This window comes from Postia placenta (assembly GCF_002117355.1).
Source record: "Postia placenta MAD-698-R-SB12 unplaced genomic scaffold POSPLAscaffold_1, whole genome shotgun sequence".
NCBI classification, from domain to species: Eukaryota; Fungi; Basidiomycota; class Agaricomycetes; order Polyporales; family Adustoporiaceae; genus Rhodonia; species Rhodonia placenta.
In genome coordinates this window covers 1573990-1590577 of record NW_020169832.1, presented here as the reverse complement: position 1 = coordinate 1590577, position 16588 = coordinate 1573990, and the positions used below count along the sequence as shown (strand labels likewise).

The window sequence follows — 16588 nt, the reverse complement described above, 5'->3', positions numbered from 1 at the left end:
AGTCTCACTCACAGGCCCGGTCTTGTTCGCAGGGGGGTGAGCATGGGTGAGTTCCATTTCATTCGCGGTCGAATAAACAGCATCATAAACAGTGTCCTACGTCCGTGCCAGCACGTCACATACATGTAAGCATACAGCATATTGCATACGAGAGAATCATAGACCGACAGGAGAGACGGCCGTCTCTTGCGACGGGGACAACGCGTTTCCGTTCTCGTGCTTCTCCGCAAGATCTTCTTCCTGCTCTCCTGGTACCGGTGACTTCGGCTCGGTCTCCGCTTGGAGCGCATCCGCCGATTTTGATAGGGAAGGCATGAAGGAATACATATACCGGAAGGGAAACGTGTAGAATCGAGCGACCCGGAAGGTGAGTGACACCAGGCCTGTCGCCGGGGATGGGAGGTAAGACAGCACAGAAGGAACCACCCCTGCAATGTTACCGGGACGAGACGTCGTCTCTAATGGTGGCGTACCGCGCATGTCGATCGCCTTTTCCTCGGTTTCGGGGCGAGCGTCCACGGCACGCTCAGCGAATGTAGGCACTACGAGAATACCGGTATCCACAAGGACCGGGGTAGCATCGACGGACACTGACTCCACCTCAGGAGCCATCTGCACAGACGCGTCTGCGAACTCGACTTCTGCTTGTACCTCACTTTCGACGAGCTGAGGTTTGGCTAATATGCCTTGGTCGACAGTGATGACTGTCGCGTCGACGGCCTTTTCGGCTGTCGGTGGTGGCACGTAGACCTGAGGTTGCGGTTGCTGTCTTCTCTCTGCCAATCGGATGTTTTGAAGATGAGGCAGGAACTCTGACACCTTCTGCCATGCGAGTGCATTTGCTTCAACGACAACGGCACGGTTCTTCTCGTGGAACCACTTGAGATTGTCGAGGAATGGTGCGACGTGGCTAAGAAGGATCGCTGTCTGAAGCGGATCCTTGATCCAGGAGTGCCCGACATGAAGACGTTGAAGCGATCTCGACGACACTTCCCGTGTCGACAAGATCCCTTCCGATCCGTCAAGAGCATTGACAACCACGGCAAGTGTGTGGAGTCGCCGGCACTGACGCATGAGAGGCACCAGCCCCTCGAGCGTTAATGCTGGTGGACCGACTGTCGAAGGCCACCGCGCTAGGGCGCTAAGCCGTAGGATCTCGAGTGAGGGACACATGTTGGCCAGGTGTGCGATATCCGACTCATGGAAGAGAACGGACTCCGGGAGATCGATGTCAAGACGGTGAAGACGAGGAAGAGGGCCGAGATGAGTAAGTGGTAGGTGCCGCACAGGCGTGTCACCTCCCCTCGAGGTCGAGCGTACGAGTTCCTGGAAACGCGAGGCCGAAGTTGGGCTCACACGGAACACTTGCAACGTGTACGAAAACTGTTCGCACACGAGCCCGCACACATCCTGCCAGTCCTCCGATGCTGGTGGGTCGTCGATGAGAAGCTCGAGATGGGTGAGCGGGCTGGTAAGGTGTTTCAGGAATGTGGCGACATTCGATGTTTCCCCAGACAGCTGGAGGTGCGTGAGATGCGCGAATGCACCGTGTCGTGGGCCGTCTCCCGTAAGCCGCACCGCAGACTTGCGGATCTCAGAAAAGTCGAGCTCGTCACCGGAGAAGACGCCGCTGTCCGTCCCGCCAACAGAGCTAGGAGTAGAGGCACCCGAGCCAGGGCTGATATCGTCGAAGAAGCCTTCAACGGCAGTTGTCGTACGACCTGTAAGGTCAACGGTGAAGCTGCGCAATTTCGGGAGCTGTGCAGCCCATAGGCCAACTCGAGCAGAGAGGGCACCGGGAGCAGCGATGCATACCTTCTCGAGTGAGAGGTTGTTGTGGAAGATGTCCGTGAAGTTGTCGGGCAGATTGGTATGCAACGTGAACGCAAGAGAGGAGAGACGCGCGTGTGACGCAATCTCTACCAGCAAATCGTTTAGCTTCGGGTGCTTCGTGCCAACCTCCAGGGTAATGTTTCGCAGCTCAGGCCCTAGGAAGAGTCTGCAGCGCTCGAGACCTGCGGCAGTCTCGGACTTCCACGTGAGGGAAGTCAGGTTGGGCAGCAACCACTGCCTCGGTCGTAACTCCTCGAGAATCGGGAAAATTGTGGGCGAAATGTTCCCAGAGCTCTCCATGTACGAGATGCTGCGCACGCGCTCGCCGTATGCGAGGAGCCTATTCCAGTCATCCCGCTCAGGGTTCTTGGCCTGTCCATATCCTAGCTGAGCATCTGACTCTACTTCAGCAAACATTGGGAGAAAGCGTACCAGACCGAGGCCCGGGCGGCGCGCGCGCTTTAAAAGCGTGTTCGGGAAGAGCCCGATGAGCGGAGCGAGCGAGTCAAGGTCTCGCCAGAGAATGTCAAGCACGGGCTCCTTGAATGCCTTGCAGGTGCGCGCCAGGCGCGAAAGCGAACGACGTCCGCCGGGAGTGTCAAGGATGGCCTCGAACAGCTTGTTTGTCGCGTCCGCGTCTCGGAGGATGGCTGGATGCATGGTCTGCTGGTACACGGAGTACGGGCGGTAAGATGAGCTACGGCGATGGTCGGTACCGTTCACTGAATTAATAGAGCCGTTGGGCTTGCGGGAGCGGAGGCTGGGCAGGCGAGGGCGGATGGCGGGCAGTGCAGAGGAAACTCGTTCGGCGAGGGAAGAGCGGCGCGAGATGCTCGGAGGAGAAGACATGTCGCGTCTCAGAAGGCGGCTGGGTACTTATTGCGGGCGAAGTGTGTGGATCGTCAGGACGACTGCAGGCTCGCGGCTGTGAACCTTGCGTAAGGATGTATCGGCTGGCTGCGAGATGGATTGGGTGCGTGCACACTGATGAAGCTTGAATATACAGCGCGAGGAGGACGGACCCTGCGGCGGCGGGGGCTTCGAGCGAGCGTGAACGGGGATTATTCGCGACATCTTGGCACGCACCCGACCATTTAGAGGGCAGATATTGATAGCACTTTGTGAAGAAGCTATGCATGCGTCCAGATAACCGGCCTGCACGCCTTACCAACGAGGTTACAGCCAACGGACGTACCAGAGGGCCTGTGGTCGAATACCAATAGACGCCCATAACACGGTGCACGTGCCACGCGCAAGTCGCGACACGCCCGAGACACGCCTCATGAAGCCCGTCGACTGACACAAACCAGGGTCTTAACGGACCACCAGCGGCGCTTGAGAGCAGTGCATGAGGATATTTTGCAGATGCACGATGAGTCCTGGCGGTAAAAGCTGAAGTTGAGGTCAATTCTTGTATCGCATTGTCGCGCAGAGCGCGCAGGCTCACATACATATACGAACCGCCTGCTCATCGTACATCCTCAGCCATCGTCCGTCAGAGCTCACCAACTTCCCACGGGACTGGTTCTCCTTCCCACTCTTCCTCTGTTCCCTCGCCCGCGCCTTCAGATGCTTCAATGATTTCGCCGACGTCCCAGATCTCCCCACCTTTCGCATCGTAATGCGTCTCTCTCCTTCCGTAGAGTAAACCTTTAACGAGCTTGTCTTCCTCTATTTCGCTCCTTCTCCGAGGAGACAGAGCAAGGATACGTTTGAGGTCATCAGGCAAGTCAACATCTACTATGCCCGACTCGAGGGCGGATGCCTCGAGGCGTGGAGACTCCGGTGCGTGCACGGGATACGGGGGCCAGTCGAACTCGGAGTCGTCGAGATCATCGGGGAGTTTGGCGCGAGCGCTGTAATTCCGCTGTCGCGTGATTTCTCGCACCTTCACGCTCTCTTCCTCGTCGTCTAGGCTGCTGTCGTCATCGTCCTCGCCGCCTGCCTGTTCGAGCAACCTTGCCTTTTTCCGGCCGAAAGCAACAGCAGCCCTGCCTTTGGCCTTGTCTTTCGAACCACTTCCATATGACCTGGATGATGAATCGGCAGGTGGGGGTGATGGTGGCAGCAGTGCAAGACGGGGAAGCAAATTTCCGCCATCTGTCAGACCATTCGTCTGGTCCGATCTCGCGTCAGGTTCTTCATCAGGTAGTGGGCGTTTTGTAGCGGAACGTGTTGTAGCGTCTCCACCTTCTTTGTTATTGAGTACAATGCGTGCTTGATTCTTAGTCTGAGGACCCTTGGAAGGCCCGACATCTGACCACAGATCGTCCTTACCAGGTAAGACAGCCTTTGGAATCGCATGCTTTGCAGCTTCATTAATCATCCGTCTCTGCTGCGTGTTGAGTTTCTTGGCACCAGCAATGTCGTTGGTAGACGTAATGAGGCTTTTCAATTTCGCTCCCCTGTCCCATATAGAATCGTCATCCTCCGAGGAAGACGGTGACAGGGCTCGTGATTTCCCTTTACTCGTAAAGGACAGATTTGTCTTGCTCAGAGTAGACTTCGTGCGTGAGAGAGTGCGAACGGCAGGTTGCCTCGAGGCTCGTTCTGCATGCGGAGGAACCTCGTCGAAGAGGACTCGAAACGATTTGCCGCCTGGCGGCGGTTTCATTGGCGTAGCCTCTATGAAGGTCTCGTCCGCGTCGCGGACACCCAACCCTCGCGTAGTAACCTCTTCATCATCGCTGTCGATGATGGGGGCAGCGACGTTGCGTGCGCGCTGAGATCCGATGCGTGCGCGCTTCTCCTTAACAGGAGATGGCGAGACGGGGTCGCCGCGGAGACGTTTGCGCGCACGAGTGACCGCGGAATGAGCGGTCGGAGTGTGCGGACCACCACTGGACTGTCGTGCAGGCTGAGACAGCTGAATGAGGGGAAATGGGTCCGGAGAAGGGGATCGTCGGGCAGAGGGTTTGTGCTTGGGCTGGGTCCTAGGCTTAGTAGGCGTGGTGAATGGATTGAGACGCGAGGATAAGTGAGTTAGATTGAGCGGTTGAATGTCATCGTGTATGTCATCGTGTTTCACTTTTTTCTTCTTGACGGGAGAGAAGGGATTATAAGTCTGAGTGGGAGGATCGACTCTGACCGCCCGGGTCTTCGGGAGAAGAGATGCGGGTGGTTGAGTGGTCTGACGTGGCTGCGGTCTAGGAGGCGTTGTCAGACGCGTCGTGGACGAGCCCGCCACAGGGGCAGAAGCGACTGCCTTGGATAGAGACTTGTAGAGCCTGTACTTGGCCGCTGCGATCGCGGATGGTGTAAGGTTCGGAGATGAAGGGGGGATAGAGAGTAATACCTATCTCTGGCCGGTCCTTTATTTCCTGGACGGTGGGATCGCGGGCATGCGTGCTCCTGAATTCGTGTTCCCAAGCTTTGATTTCTGCGCGTACAGAGGTAAGGTCCATGAGTGAAGAGTCTGAGGAAGAGACGCGTTGGGCAAGAGGGCAGCGCGTATTGACGCGTTATTTGTCCGGCACGTGGCCGTTACCCAAAGTGGCGGGGAATGAGTGGGAAGGGTCGTGATGGACGGGCGCCTAACCCAAGGACAATACTCTGCTCATGTCGTCCCGTTCTGTCTCTCACCGCTATTGCTAGTTTCTCCTTGCCCTCATCGTCGCCGGCGACCATGGCGCAACGAATTCAGCTCTCGCACGTATACGACCGTCCCGAACAATTTCACGACAATCTGGCCATGCCGCAAGATCATGATGTTTTCGCGGGCCATAACTACTACATCGACCGGCCCCATCCACGCGACGATGCCCCTCCTCCCTACGAACCTATATCTTATCCCTTCGACTCCCCCGTCACGTCTCCTCTCCCATCCCCAGCTTTTTTTCTCGTTCCTCCCGTCCTCCCTGTGCAACCGACGATCCCGCTGCACGCAAGGCCTCTCCCGCAGGCCTTTCTCGACGACCCTGCGTTCTCGTCCGACCCTCGCACTAATCCGCACTTTATCATGACCACCGCAGAACATATACGTGCTGCACCTCCCCCGCCACGTTAGTATCCTCTTTTCACTGTGCGGTACACTCCCGCTAACACCGTCGCCGCGTGGTGACCAGCGCGCGACCCGCCTGCCATGCGACCAATCCCGCCATCACTCCAGTCAGGGTTTGGGATTGCGACTGCGCCGCCGACACAGCATGTTTGGCCGCAGTCAATGCCTTACGCACCTCCGATTGCCGGCGCATCTTTGCAAGACGTTGTGTCTCCGCCTCCATCACAGGCACGACCAACCCCACCGCCGAAACCGCATTCACGCACGATATCTGCGTCATCGCTATTCCCAATCAACCCCATGTGGCATCCGCCTGTTCCCTCAAGCCCATCGTCAGGATCGGGCTCGAGCGTCAGTAGTCACTCATCCTTCGTGTACACTCCTAGTGCGTCGTCTCCGTCGTCCGCAGTCTCTTCTCCACGCCATTCTTCCGCCTCTGGATCCTCTGCCGCGTCGGCATATTCTGGTAGAGACAAGCCCACACCCCCGCTTCCCGTTGCGCCGGCGATTGGCCAAGAACCTGTGGTACCAGCGCGTATCCAAGGCCCACCGCGGAGTTCCTCTCTAGCCCGTCCATCGCGGACACCAATCCAGCCGTCAGCCTCGCTTCCTAGCCCGGCTACCATCACGGCGTCGGCTACAGCACGTCCGATTCCTCCGCTCCATAGTGAATCTGCACCCGAGCTGCATAACAAGCCTCCTCCGCCCCCTCAAGTGCTGACGCGCTCGGCAACGGCACCAGCCCGCCCAGAGCCCTCAACACAGACACAAAACCAAGCACCTACTCGCAGTCAGTCTCAGTCTCACCACGACGAGCAAACACGAGGACGGAGCCGAGAACAGCAGCCGCAGCCCCCACAGGGTGTCCAACGCAACCGCAGCCGGCGCCCGAGCGTCAGTGCCCCTCGCGACCTTGACCGAATTGACGAGCTTGACGAGACAGATCCTCGTGGGTTGGCCTGGCACCATGGCGGCCCATATGAGATCACTAGAAGCATAAGTGAACGGCGGAAAGAAGGCCGACCTCAGCCTAGTGATGTATCTGCGAGCATTGCCGCGGGAGCGACTGCCCAGATGCAGCGAAGTCGCAGTAAGGAAAGGGCCGGAGAACGACAGGCAGAGCGACCGGTAGGTATTCGTAACCCAATGTAGAAGCTGGTAGCTTACTAGCGCCTTGGACATGTGCAGGCACCACGACGCAAGCCTTCCTCGTCGTCGTTCAGTATAGAGCCGGGGCAGATTTTCCCGGCCGCTGCCCTGTATCAGGCTACACAAGCGCCCTACATACCCCCCCAAGCTCAGGTTCAGGCGCATGGCCCTCCTTTCAATCCCTTCGCTACGGTGTCTGCAGATGACTCCGGCCCTCGTCTCTCTCCGCATACTCAGGTCGTCTACACGCCTGGAGCTCCTCCTCTTCCTCCGCAAGCTTCGTCTCAGCAAGCTGAAGAGCCGCGCCGACGTCGTGCCTCGTCTCACTCTCGATCGCATCCCCGTTCTTCTCCGCCTGCTCAGCAGCCGACGATCCAGACTCAGCGACAGCCGACAGTCGAGCAGCCCGCTCTTCAGCCTTTCCCGACGTATGCACCGCAGGACCCATACCCATCTCCCGTAGAGATGCCCTCCCCGGCTGATAGAGTAGATCCATCTCGACAGCGTCCGAGTCTGCTCAGGCAGAGGTCGCAGGTTAGATTTGAATCACCTTCACGCCCTGACGTGCGTCCTCCCGCTGGCCAGGGGTCTGTCGACGGGGAAGCGCCCGATGGGCGTGAACTTAACGAGCCCTCGGCTCTATCTCCAGTACCGCCGCTAACGCCTGCACAGCGTACGCCTTCCACAACGCGGCGAGCCGAAGCGCCTCTCTCCTCGGCTCGGCCTGCGCAGAAAGTTTCGGAAAGACGCACCTCTTTTTACGCCGCGGACACCTCATCCACAGGAAATGCGCCGAATGAGAACATGCCTCGGCCTGACATCGCCCTCCCTCCCCGCCGGCCGGCACCAAGTGTGCAAACACAGGGCTCGCTTCCCCCACGTCACATTCCGAAGCACCTCGTGATGCCCACGCCTCTTCAGCCGCTGGAGGACCAGAAGAGGGCTGAAGCCGCTCGCCAGCTTAGGGAGCAGGCGGTGCCCGGCACGCGATCAGACGATGGTCATGGCGTGCGCCAGGACGCCCGTACGCATGGTGGCAGACACTTGCAACATCATCACTCGGTATCGTACTCACATCAGCCGAATGCGGGTCCTCCCCTTGCTCCGCAAATGAGCTCCAGGCAGTCCAGCCAGGGTCGTGCACAGGCGATTCCCATTTCAGCAGGTCCGAATGTGCTGCGTAAGCGGGCGTCGAACACCGTGTCTGCCCCGATTGCTGCGCCAGAGCTCACCTCCAGTGCGAGCGCGGCTGTATTTTCTGCCCGTGTCGTCGAGCCCACAAATGGCGTAAGCAGCGGTGGGAAGACGAAGGTGATCGGGCAGGTTGCGACGGCTGTGTGGACGCGCGACAGAGTCAAAGAGGAGGAGATTAGGAGGCAAGCTGAGAGAGAGGCGGGTGAGAAGAAACTGAGCAGAAAGCTGAGCAAGTTGACGAGGAAGGCGACGAAGTGAAGAGTGGTCTTCAGGTGGCTAATGGCTGGTATATTCGCCAAAACACGACCTCTGGAGTACTCGGGACAAAGAGTGCCTCAGTCGTGGAGCGTACGTCCGCATTTCATTTCCTGGCTGCGCGAGCGTGCAGTTCTAAGAGCAAAGCCATACTCCGTGCTGGTCTTCCACATGATTCTTTCTTCCCTTCGAGTCCGGATTCTCCGCACTCCGCGAACGTTGAACTACTTCTCCTTTCAGTGATCTTCACGGACGCACTCTGCTTGATCTGCGCGTCCAATCCGCGCTGTCCTTTCTTCCCTCTCATGGTATAGAATCTTGCTGTACTCTCATAGTCATTGATGCTCTCATCTGTTATCATCTGTTGTTGTATGTCCAGTCGTACTAGTTCTGTAGTCATAATTGTCCTCTAGTGCAGCTTAGGGTGTGTTGTACATCACGATTATGTACGTTGTAATGCCAGTGTAATTGTGGTGTGCAATACTATGTATTGAGCATTTGTCGAACGAAAGTGTCGAAACTGAGTCTTCACCTATTCGATTGGAGAACTGAACGCCCAGCGCTCATCACGGGCACAACGGGTCATGTCCGTGGTGGTTGTGCCCTTGTACGCACGTTTATTACAGTCGACGTCTACAAAATGGCACAGGTTCCAAGAGTGTCCTCTCAGGCGGCTGGTAAAGCCACAAACGTGTGCAAAATGTAGGAAGACGGTAATATGAAACCGGATAGGGTCATATGGGCCGGAAGTAGCTTGACTACGTTGATGCCACGAACAGAGCAACATGGTACTCCTGGTTCTCAAACGCCCAAGACATGTGCACGTACCTCTTATCTCGTCGTGTCGTATAGAGTGGGGTTTTCGGCAAACTGGAGGACCACAAGACAAAGTCAGGCTGTAGATACCCAATGACTAGCCAGAAACAGATCGAATGAGCTGGTGTAGAGCCGGCAAGAGTGATATATTTAATCGAAGTCGACCAATCCACGGACCACACTGTAGGAAGATCTTGTGCGATGGACACACCGACGGCTCTCGATCAGATCTCGATACCCGTCGACTGGGCGCTGATTAGGGCCCGGGGAAGCAAAATGAATGTAATCAGGACATGAGGTCGGTCGCAGCTCTCCATATGGGCACCGCTGGTTGCTGTATTTCCCGAAGCGCAGACCCATGTGCGAGTGGAGGAGCCAACTAAAGTCCATCTGCAATGAACGTGTAGATAAACATTCAATTTCATTTGGCCATACAGCGGTTAGCTGAAATCAAGCAGAATCAGGCATCAGGATTCACGAGAATGAGAAATACACATGTGCAGCTCTCCGACACATGCGTGAATCCGAAGCATCGCTTGCGCCTGGTCAGCGTGCAGCGTCGTATAAGAAGGCAAATGTCGCGGCTTGCAGACTAACCAGCACAAAGGTCCCTAGTCTCTCGCTGTGGTGATTGCACTTGCACACTATGAAGTTCTCCGCAATTGTGCTCGTCGTCTCCGCCTTCTTGGTCAGCCAGTCGGCGGCGGCTCTCATCACGAAACGCCAGAGCTGTACTTGCGGAGGTGGGTGGGACAACTACAGGTTTCGTCCATACGTACTGACAGCAGGTGCAGACAACTCCTACGACTCTAGCGACATTGAAGATGCCATCAACGCAGCTGAGGATGGCGGCGCTAGGTGAGTATCTTAATCACAACTAGGAAGTACCGTGACCTACCCGCGAAATGCAGCGACTACCCCCACCAATATCACGATTATGAGGTTCGTGTTGTGTGTTACCTCTGGCAATCAGCAAGGACACCGACCGTTGGTTTTGATTTTCCAGGGCTTCGACTTTTCTTCTTGCAGCGGGACATACTACGAGTATCCTCTCGAACAAGGTGAAGCGTACGATGGCGGTAGCCCTGGAGCTGACCGTGTCATCTATGATGACTCTGGAGACTTTTGCGGTGAGTGAACTCTGTGTCATAGGTCGAGTCTCCCTTATGCGGGCTTGTGCCCAGGTTGCATCACACACACAGGGGCATCAAGCTACGACGGCTTTGTGCAGTGTGACTAACGTACCAAAAGTAGTTGTAATAATAAGTCGGCATACCTCATTTTGTGTTTATGGCATACTATCTTGGGCATTGAACAGCTTAGTTATGAAATGAGGCTACGGCTTGGGTAGCGCCAATGCCACTCAGCATACAAGTCCATACACATAGAGTACAAATCAGACATCAGTAGTGGAGGCGGAACATGAACTGGAAACTGTACTGCTTGGTGTCAGGGTCCCAATGAGACCAATTCCAATATCCAGCATCATCCGACTCGTCTTCTATTTCGCGTGCAGGGATACGAAAAGCAATGGTTTCGTAGGGCTCGGCAGCAACCTGGCCACAGCGAGTGAGCAGAGCAATTGTTATTTATACATAAATATATAACTCACGATAAGGTATTGGTACGCCTTGTTTGGCGGCTCACGTTTTTGCTCCCAGGCGCTCATAAAACGTCTTCGAGGAATTACGTCTGCTTTGATTTGCGGCAGGTGGACCTGGACCATCATGCCTTCTTTGCCAGTATCCCTATCGCGAACCTTTGTAACACGATAACCAGGACGGCCAATTTTCAAGAAGACCTTTCGCTGGACTGTGTTTTGTGCGGGTGCAATCATGAGCTGCGTCTCTTTGAGGTCGCGCGCGGCACGACGGGCAAGGTTGGTCTGATGTTTCTTCCCTTGTGTGTGCGCGAGGTACGAGCCCTCGTTGGTGTGGAGTGTGAGACATAGTCGACATTCCAAGGAGCCCAAGTGGTTGCGGAGGATGTAGGGATCCTGAAGGCCCCTTCTGTCAGACCGGATGAAAGAGCTGAGATCAACGGCCGGCGCACCTTGGCAAGGTCAATGGTCTCAAGTGCAAGTTTTCTGAGACGTTCACGTCGATCTACGTTCGTCTCGGACGCACCCGCAACACCACCGCCTCCGAACTTAGAACCAACTCGATTCTGAGAAGTAGTTCAGCATCTAGTTGCGAAACAATGCAATCGTAACCTACCTGGTAGTCTAGATAGAATCATGTCAGCAAAAACATCCCATGCGAGGTACGAGATACGCACCCATAGTATCCCTGGTGGTCAAACTTGAAGGAAAGTTGACTGAAAGCTCGAGTGCAGGAGACAAGCAGTGACGGCTCACCTAAGCGCTCAGGGACATGGTCACCACGTGCGAAGCGATCGACACACCGATCCAAAACACCTCGGTGGCTGAAATTTTGGCTCATTCAGTTCTTGCTGCAGCCTCTGGCCGCAAGCCTCTATCCACCATCGGCTGCTGGGTCTAATTGCTTTTTGGACAGGCTGGACGCATTCCCTCGCGCATTTTCTACTCTCGAGTAGCGGGCATTATTTGAGTTGTGAACTTGATGGCGGCAGGCAAGAAGCGCGTACTGGACGACTCCGCTGCAGGCAACCCGAAGGCGAAGAAAACCAAAATTGAAAGTGCTGCCAAGAAGGGAAAGGCAAAAGCGGATCAGCCTTCCGCACCTGTGACCAGTCTCGTCTCTGACGAAGTTGATTTTCCTCGAGGGGGTGGATCGAGCTTCACGCCATTAGAGGTCAAGGCTATTCGCGCAGAGGCGGTGAAGGAAGCCAATGATGAGCTGTTCCAGGTGCAGTCGTCTTCTTTCTTTAATCAATACACTAAGTTACTGAGGTATATCGGAAACGGCAGGATAAACCAGCGAAGCGCGTAAAGCGCAAATCTGATGCAAAGAGCGCAGGTAAGAAGGTGGCGAAAGGAGAGAAAAGCGAAACCGTTCGTGTAGAACATCTCAACTACAAGGTATGGCAACCTATCATTCAAAAAATTTGCAATCTCATTTCTTGTTTGCAGCGCGTAGTAGTTGGCATGAAAATTCTCGGCCAAGTTGTTTCCGTCCAGCCCCTCGCGCTTATTATCTCGCTACCGAATCAACTCTTCGCGCATGTACCAATTACAGAGATATCTACACAGCTCACCGGTCTTCTCGAATCAATGGAGGATGATGACGATGACGCGCCGCCATCAGATGAGGAGGACGATGGACCCTCCAAGTCTCGGATACCCGACCTCTTTCACATATTCCCTCCGGGACAATATGTAAGAGCAGTCGTATCTGCTGTCCACCCACCAGGTGCAACAGACGCGTCAGTGCTGGGGCGGGCTCGAGATGAGGTGCAGAAAGCCAGTCGGAGGATTGAGCTCAGCTTGATACCAGAGAAAGTCAACGCGAGCGTCTCAAAGAGTGATCTTCGCGCTGGATTCGTGAGTGCTGCATGTTGTATCTGAAAGGTTTCCGTTGACCTTTACCCACGGGTGTTCAGACCTTGTCCGCAGCTGTCAAGAGCATCGAGGATCATGGCTACATCTTAGACCTAGGGATTCCTGATGTGTCCGGCTTTCTATCGTTCAAGGAGGCGAAGAAAGGTCCCTTCGGAGACGACAACAAACTGCCCGTTGGACGCTTGATCGACGTGTGTGTAGTGAAGATAACGGGCAACGGTAGGACATGTACTGTGTCTGTCGATTTTGCTTCTGTCCGAGATGCGTCGGTATGTGATGGACTACTCAAGCACAAACCTGCGCTGAGATCCGTAACGCATGTTATGCAGCTGTCCGAAGTCGCTAGTGTGACATCTATTCTCCCTGGCACACTTGTTCAGTCGCTTGTAACCGCTGTAGTTCCTGACGGCCTGAACCTCCAAGTCCTAGGATACTTTGGCGGCACTATAGACCAGTTCCACTTGCGTGCTGGCGACGTCGAAGAGAACTATAAAGTGGGTCAGAAGATCAAAGCTCGTATATTGTACGATGTCAGTCCCTCAACGCCACCGAGGTTCGCATTGTCGGTGGTAGAGCACGTTTTGAAACTATCACCGAAACATGCGGCTGGATCCGATGGAAGTAAGGATTCAAGTCTGCAAGATGCGTATCCTGTAGGGGCTATTCTGGAAGCCGTCAAGGTTGTCCGAGTCGAGGCCGAGCGGGGTCTCGTGGTAGAGATTTCCTCAGGGCTGGAAGGCTTTGTGCATGTATGTTGACATGCTTTGTGGCTGTTGTGCTCAATCGACTGACTACGAATGTGAAGATCTCTCAAGTGTCAGACGAGCACGTCCCATCTTTGTCACCCTCGTCTGGCCATTGGAAAGTAGGGACAGTCCATAAAGCCCGTGTCACCGGCCACTTCCATCTCGATGGCTGCCTTCAACTGTCATTCCGGCCATCTGTACTCGAGCAAAAATTCCTCCAAGTGGGAGAGGTGCAGGTCGGCGAGCTCATCAAGGGAACAGTGAAGAGGCTGACCGACTCTGCGCTGTTTGTCTCGATGTCGGGGAGTGTCGACGGCGTCGTCTGGCCGAACCATTACGCGGATATTGCTCTGAAGCATCCGCAAAGGAGGTTCCGGCCAGGTGCTAGTATCAAGTGTCGCGTACGTACACAGTCTTGCAGACTTGGTAATATGACCGCTGAGATATCAGTTCAGGTGCTAGTTGTCGATGCTGAGCGTAAACGAATCGTCCTCACTTCCAAGAAGACGTTATTAGACTCGCCGCTACCTATTGTGGCCAAGTTTGAGGACGCGACTGTTGGGTTGATCACGCATGCAGTCGTCTTCAAGGTGACGGAGAAGAGCTTGCATGTTGAATTCTACAATAACCTCAAGGCCATTGTCCCTGCTCGCGAAGCGAGGTGAGTGCCTCCTTGTTCATGCATCTCGGCTATCCTCATCTTCTATGGCAAATAGTGAAACAGCCATAGGCTCACTAGCGGGGGCTTTTCCTATTGGGAAACCTGTGCAGGTCAAAATCACCTCCGTCGACCCGGAGACATCGCGTATTGTTGCCAGTATACGACAGGCGTCACCCAACTACAAGGCTGCTATCACTGACATTAGTGGGGTGGACATCGGGGACTCGGTCGAAGGAGTCGTCGCCGAGCTGCAGAAGGACAAGGCTGTCATCACTCTCCAGCCGACGCAAGTCCGCGCCTTGCTATCCCTGAACAACCTCGCCAATCGTCGCGGGGTATCGCTCACTCAGCTTCGAACATCGCTCAAGACCGACGAAAAGCTACAAGATCTCGTCGTCGTGTCTCGTAATCCGGAGAAAGGATTCGTCCTCGTGGCGACAAAACCCAAAGAGAAAGAGTCTCTACTCCAGAGGGGCTCGCTGAATTTGGACACAATTCAAGTTGGTCAAGTCGTTGGAGGACGCGTCTTGCGGCATGGTCGGCAGGGCGCATTGGTCAAGCTGACCAGTTCGATCTCCGGAACTCTGCATCCCACAGATACCTGCGATGATTTTGACTCTGGGAGGGCCTTCCCGCCCGTTGATTCCATACTGAAGGCTGTGGTCCTGTCAATCGACAGAGACAAGCGGCAACTTACCTTGTCGACACGCCCATCGCGCCTATATCCGGACCAGGCAAAGGACGTTAAGGACCATGAGGTCGACGGTGTTTCCGACCTGAAAGTCGGGCAGACAGTGAGAGGGTTCATCAAGAATGTCGCGGAACAAGGTATCTTTGTGATGCTAGGCCGTCACATCGACGCCAGAGTGCAGATCAAGGAGCTCTTTGATGAGGTACGGGCGAAGGAAGTGAGAACAGAACAATTACTTACCAAGTCTTAGTACGTCAAGGACTGGAAGAGTCACTTCGCTGCCAATCAACTTGTCAAGGGCCGCGTTTTGAGGTAAGGGTCAGAGCTCTTTACCAACCATACAACTGTCCAATATGCAATACAGCGTCGATTTCGACAAGAAGCAAGTGGAAATGACATTCCGCTCTGGGGACCTCAAGCGAGATGCACGCTCTCAATCAACACTAGCGGATCTTTCGGAAGGCCAAAAAGTCGATGGTCGCGTGAAGAAAATCGAGGATTATGGTCTCTTCATCGAGATAGCCGGTTCTAAGCTCAGCGGTTTGTGCCACAAGTCTGAAGTGCGTCGATTTTTGGCCCCCTTACACACATTGTTTGACTTGTCGCCGCAGCTATCCGATAATAAGGATGCAGACGTAACACTTGCGCTGCGGAGCTTCCGTGAAAATGATCAGGTCAAAGCTGTGATTCTCTCAATTGATAGAGAGAAGCGCCGCATATCCTTTGGTCTGAAGCCGTCGTATTTTGCAGACGATGACTTCGAGTCCAGTGACGATGACAACGAATCCACAACCGGTAACGATGGACGCCTCGGTGTAGTGGATGATATCACGGACATCGAGGACTCAGGCGATGGTAGTTCTGATGACGATGACGCTCCTGTGGGCACAGACGACATGAAAGGCGACGATTCCGACGATGATTCCGAAGCTGCAGACGATGGGGCGGTGGCGATGGACATAGACGTTGTCACTGCTACCTCTGCGGAGCAAACCACAAACATCACGCAGACCAATTCACTCAGCTTGCAGGATGGCTTCCAATGGTCTGCAAAACAGGACGCTGAGGACACTGCCATGGTATCTTCTGAAGAGAACACAGACGACGACGAGCAAGGGCGCAAGAAGAAAAGGCGGAAACGCAAGGAGATTGAGCAAGACCTGACAGCCGACATGCATACGAAGATGCCAGAGTCAAACACGGACTTCGAACGAGTGCTCCTTGGCTCACCAAATTCTTCTTATCTTTGGATCCAGTACATGTCGTTCCAACTGCAAATCTCTGAGGTAGAGAAGGCTCGTGAGATTGCACGACGCGCCTTGCGGACCATCAACTTCCGAGAAGAGCAGGAAAAACTGAACGTCTGGGTAGCCCTTCTGAACCTCGAGAACTCTTTCGGGACGGACGAGTCGTTGGAAGCCACATTCAAGGACGCAGCACGGCATAATGACTCAAAAACTATCCATCTCCGCTTAGCAAATATCCTCGATCAGAGTGAAAAGCACGAGGTAAATTATAACAATATGTATGCGCTCATGCTGCTGACGTCCTATTAGAAAGCTGAAGAGCAATATAAGCGCACATGCAAGAAGTTCAGCCAGAGTTCGAAAGTATGGACATTGTTTGGCGAGCACTACTTGAAACGAGGAATGCTAGAAGAGGCTAGGAAACTCCTTCCGCGCAGCTTACAAAGTCTGGAAAAGCGCAAGCGTATGGGTATTCGCGAGTCAGACATAGACAACCGCTAATACCCGTTGACGTA

General features: G+C 54.8%; 7 protein-coding genes across 7 annotated transcripts; 4 read left to right on the top strand and 3 right to left on the bottom strand.

Moving 5' to 3' along the window:
• Positions 1-156: 156 nt before the first annotated feature.
• On the bottom strand, positions 157-2493 carry POSPLADRAFT_1176089 (hypothetical protein; the record flags this gene model as incomplete). Its single annotated transcript, XM_024488394.1, has 2 exons — positions 157-2205; positions 2266-2493. The coding sequence occupies 2 exons, from the start codon at positions 2491-2493 to the stop codon at positions 157-159; spliced, it is 2277 nt and encodes a 758-aa protein (XP_024344110.1).
• Positions 2494-3328: 835 nt separating this feature from the next.
• On the bottom strand, positions 3329-5237 carry POSPLADRAFT_1051460 (hypothetical protein; the record flags this gene model as incomplete). The annotated part of the gene is made up of 2 exons (XM_024480172.1): positions 3329-5073; positions 5129-5237. The coding sequence occupies 2 exons, from the start codon at positions 5235-5237 to the stop codon at positions 3329-3331; spliced, it is 1854 nt and encodes a 617-aa protein (XP_024344109.1).
• Positions 5238-7783: 2546 nt separating this feature from the next.
• Positions 7784-8910, top strand: POSPLADRAFT_1037946 (hypothetical protein; the record flags this gene model as incomplete). The annotated part of the gene is made up of 1 exon (XM_024477298.1): positions 7784-8910. The coding sequence occupies one exon, from the start codon at positions 7787-7789 to the stop codon at positions 8432-8434; it is 648 nt and encodes a 215-aa protein (XP_024344108.1). The 3' UTR covers positions 8435-8910.
• Positions 8911-10037: 1127 nt separating this feature from the next.
• On the top strand, positions 10038-10481 carry POSPLADRAFT_1116365 (hypothetical protein; the record flags this gene model as incomplete). Its single annotated transcript, XM_024483467.1, has 4 exons — positions 10038-10105; positions 10159-10189; positions 10254-10377; positions 10432-10481. Coding segments are annotated over 4 exons (273 nt in total), but the record flags the coding sequence as incomplete, so codon positions are not given.
• Positions 10482-10578: 97 nt separating this feature from the next.
• On the bottom strand, positions 10579-11574 carry POSPLADRAFT_1037945 (hypothetical protein). Its single transcript, XM_024477297.1, has 5 exons — positions 11525-11574; positions 11465-11471; positions 11300-11414; positions 10860-11243; positions 10579-10803 (listed from the first exon to the last, which is right to left on the bottom strand). Exons 1-5 carry the CDS (start codon positions 11526-11528, stop codon positions 10651-10653), a joined length of 663 nt encoding a protein of 220 aa, XP_024344106.1. The 5' UTR covers positions 11529-11574; the 3' UTR covers positions 10579-10650.
• A 339-nt stretch (positions 11575-11913) lies between these two features.
• On the top strand, positions 11914-12248 carry POSPLADRAFT_1117032 (hypothetical protein; the record flags this gene model as incomplete). The annotated part of the gene is made up of 2 exons (XM_024483481.1): positions 11914-12075; positions 12120-12248. Coding segments are annotated over 2 exons (291 nt in total), but the record flags the coding sequence as incomplete, so codon positions are not given.
• A 66-nt stretch (positions 12249-12314) lies between these two features.
• Positions 12315-16574, top strand: POSPLADRAFT_1127292 (hypothetical protein; the record flags this gene model as incomplete). Its single annotated transcript, XM_024483606.1, has 9 exons — positions 12315-12710; positions 12770-12997; positions 13058-13477; positions 13534-13855; positions 14370-15028; positions 15077-15138; positions 15191-15386; positions 15438-16334; positions 16383-16574. 9 exons carry the CDS (start codon positions 12315-12317, stop codon positions 16572-16574), a joined length of 3372 nt encoding a protein of 1123 aa, XP_024344104.1.
• Positions 16575-16588: the final 14 nt, after the last annotated feature.

Bases quoted from the DNA above. Each gene is read 5' to 3' on its own strand.
- POSPLADRAFT_1037945 (XM_024477297.1), bottom strand. The intron at 11,244-11,299 runs GTGCGCCGGCCG...AGGGGCCTTCAG, and splicing joins AGACCATTGACCTTGCCAAG to GATCCCTACATCCTCCGCAA. The intron at 10,804-10,859 runs GTGAGTTATATA...CGCTGTGGCCAG, and splicing joins AGGCGTACCAATACCTTATC to GTTGCTGCCGAGCCCTACGA.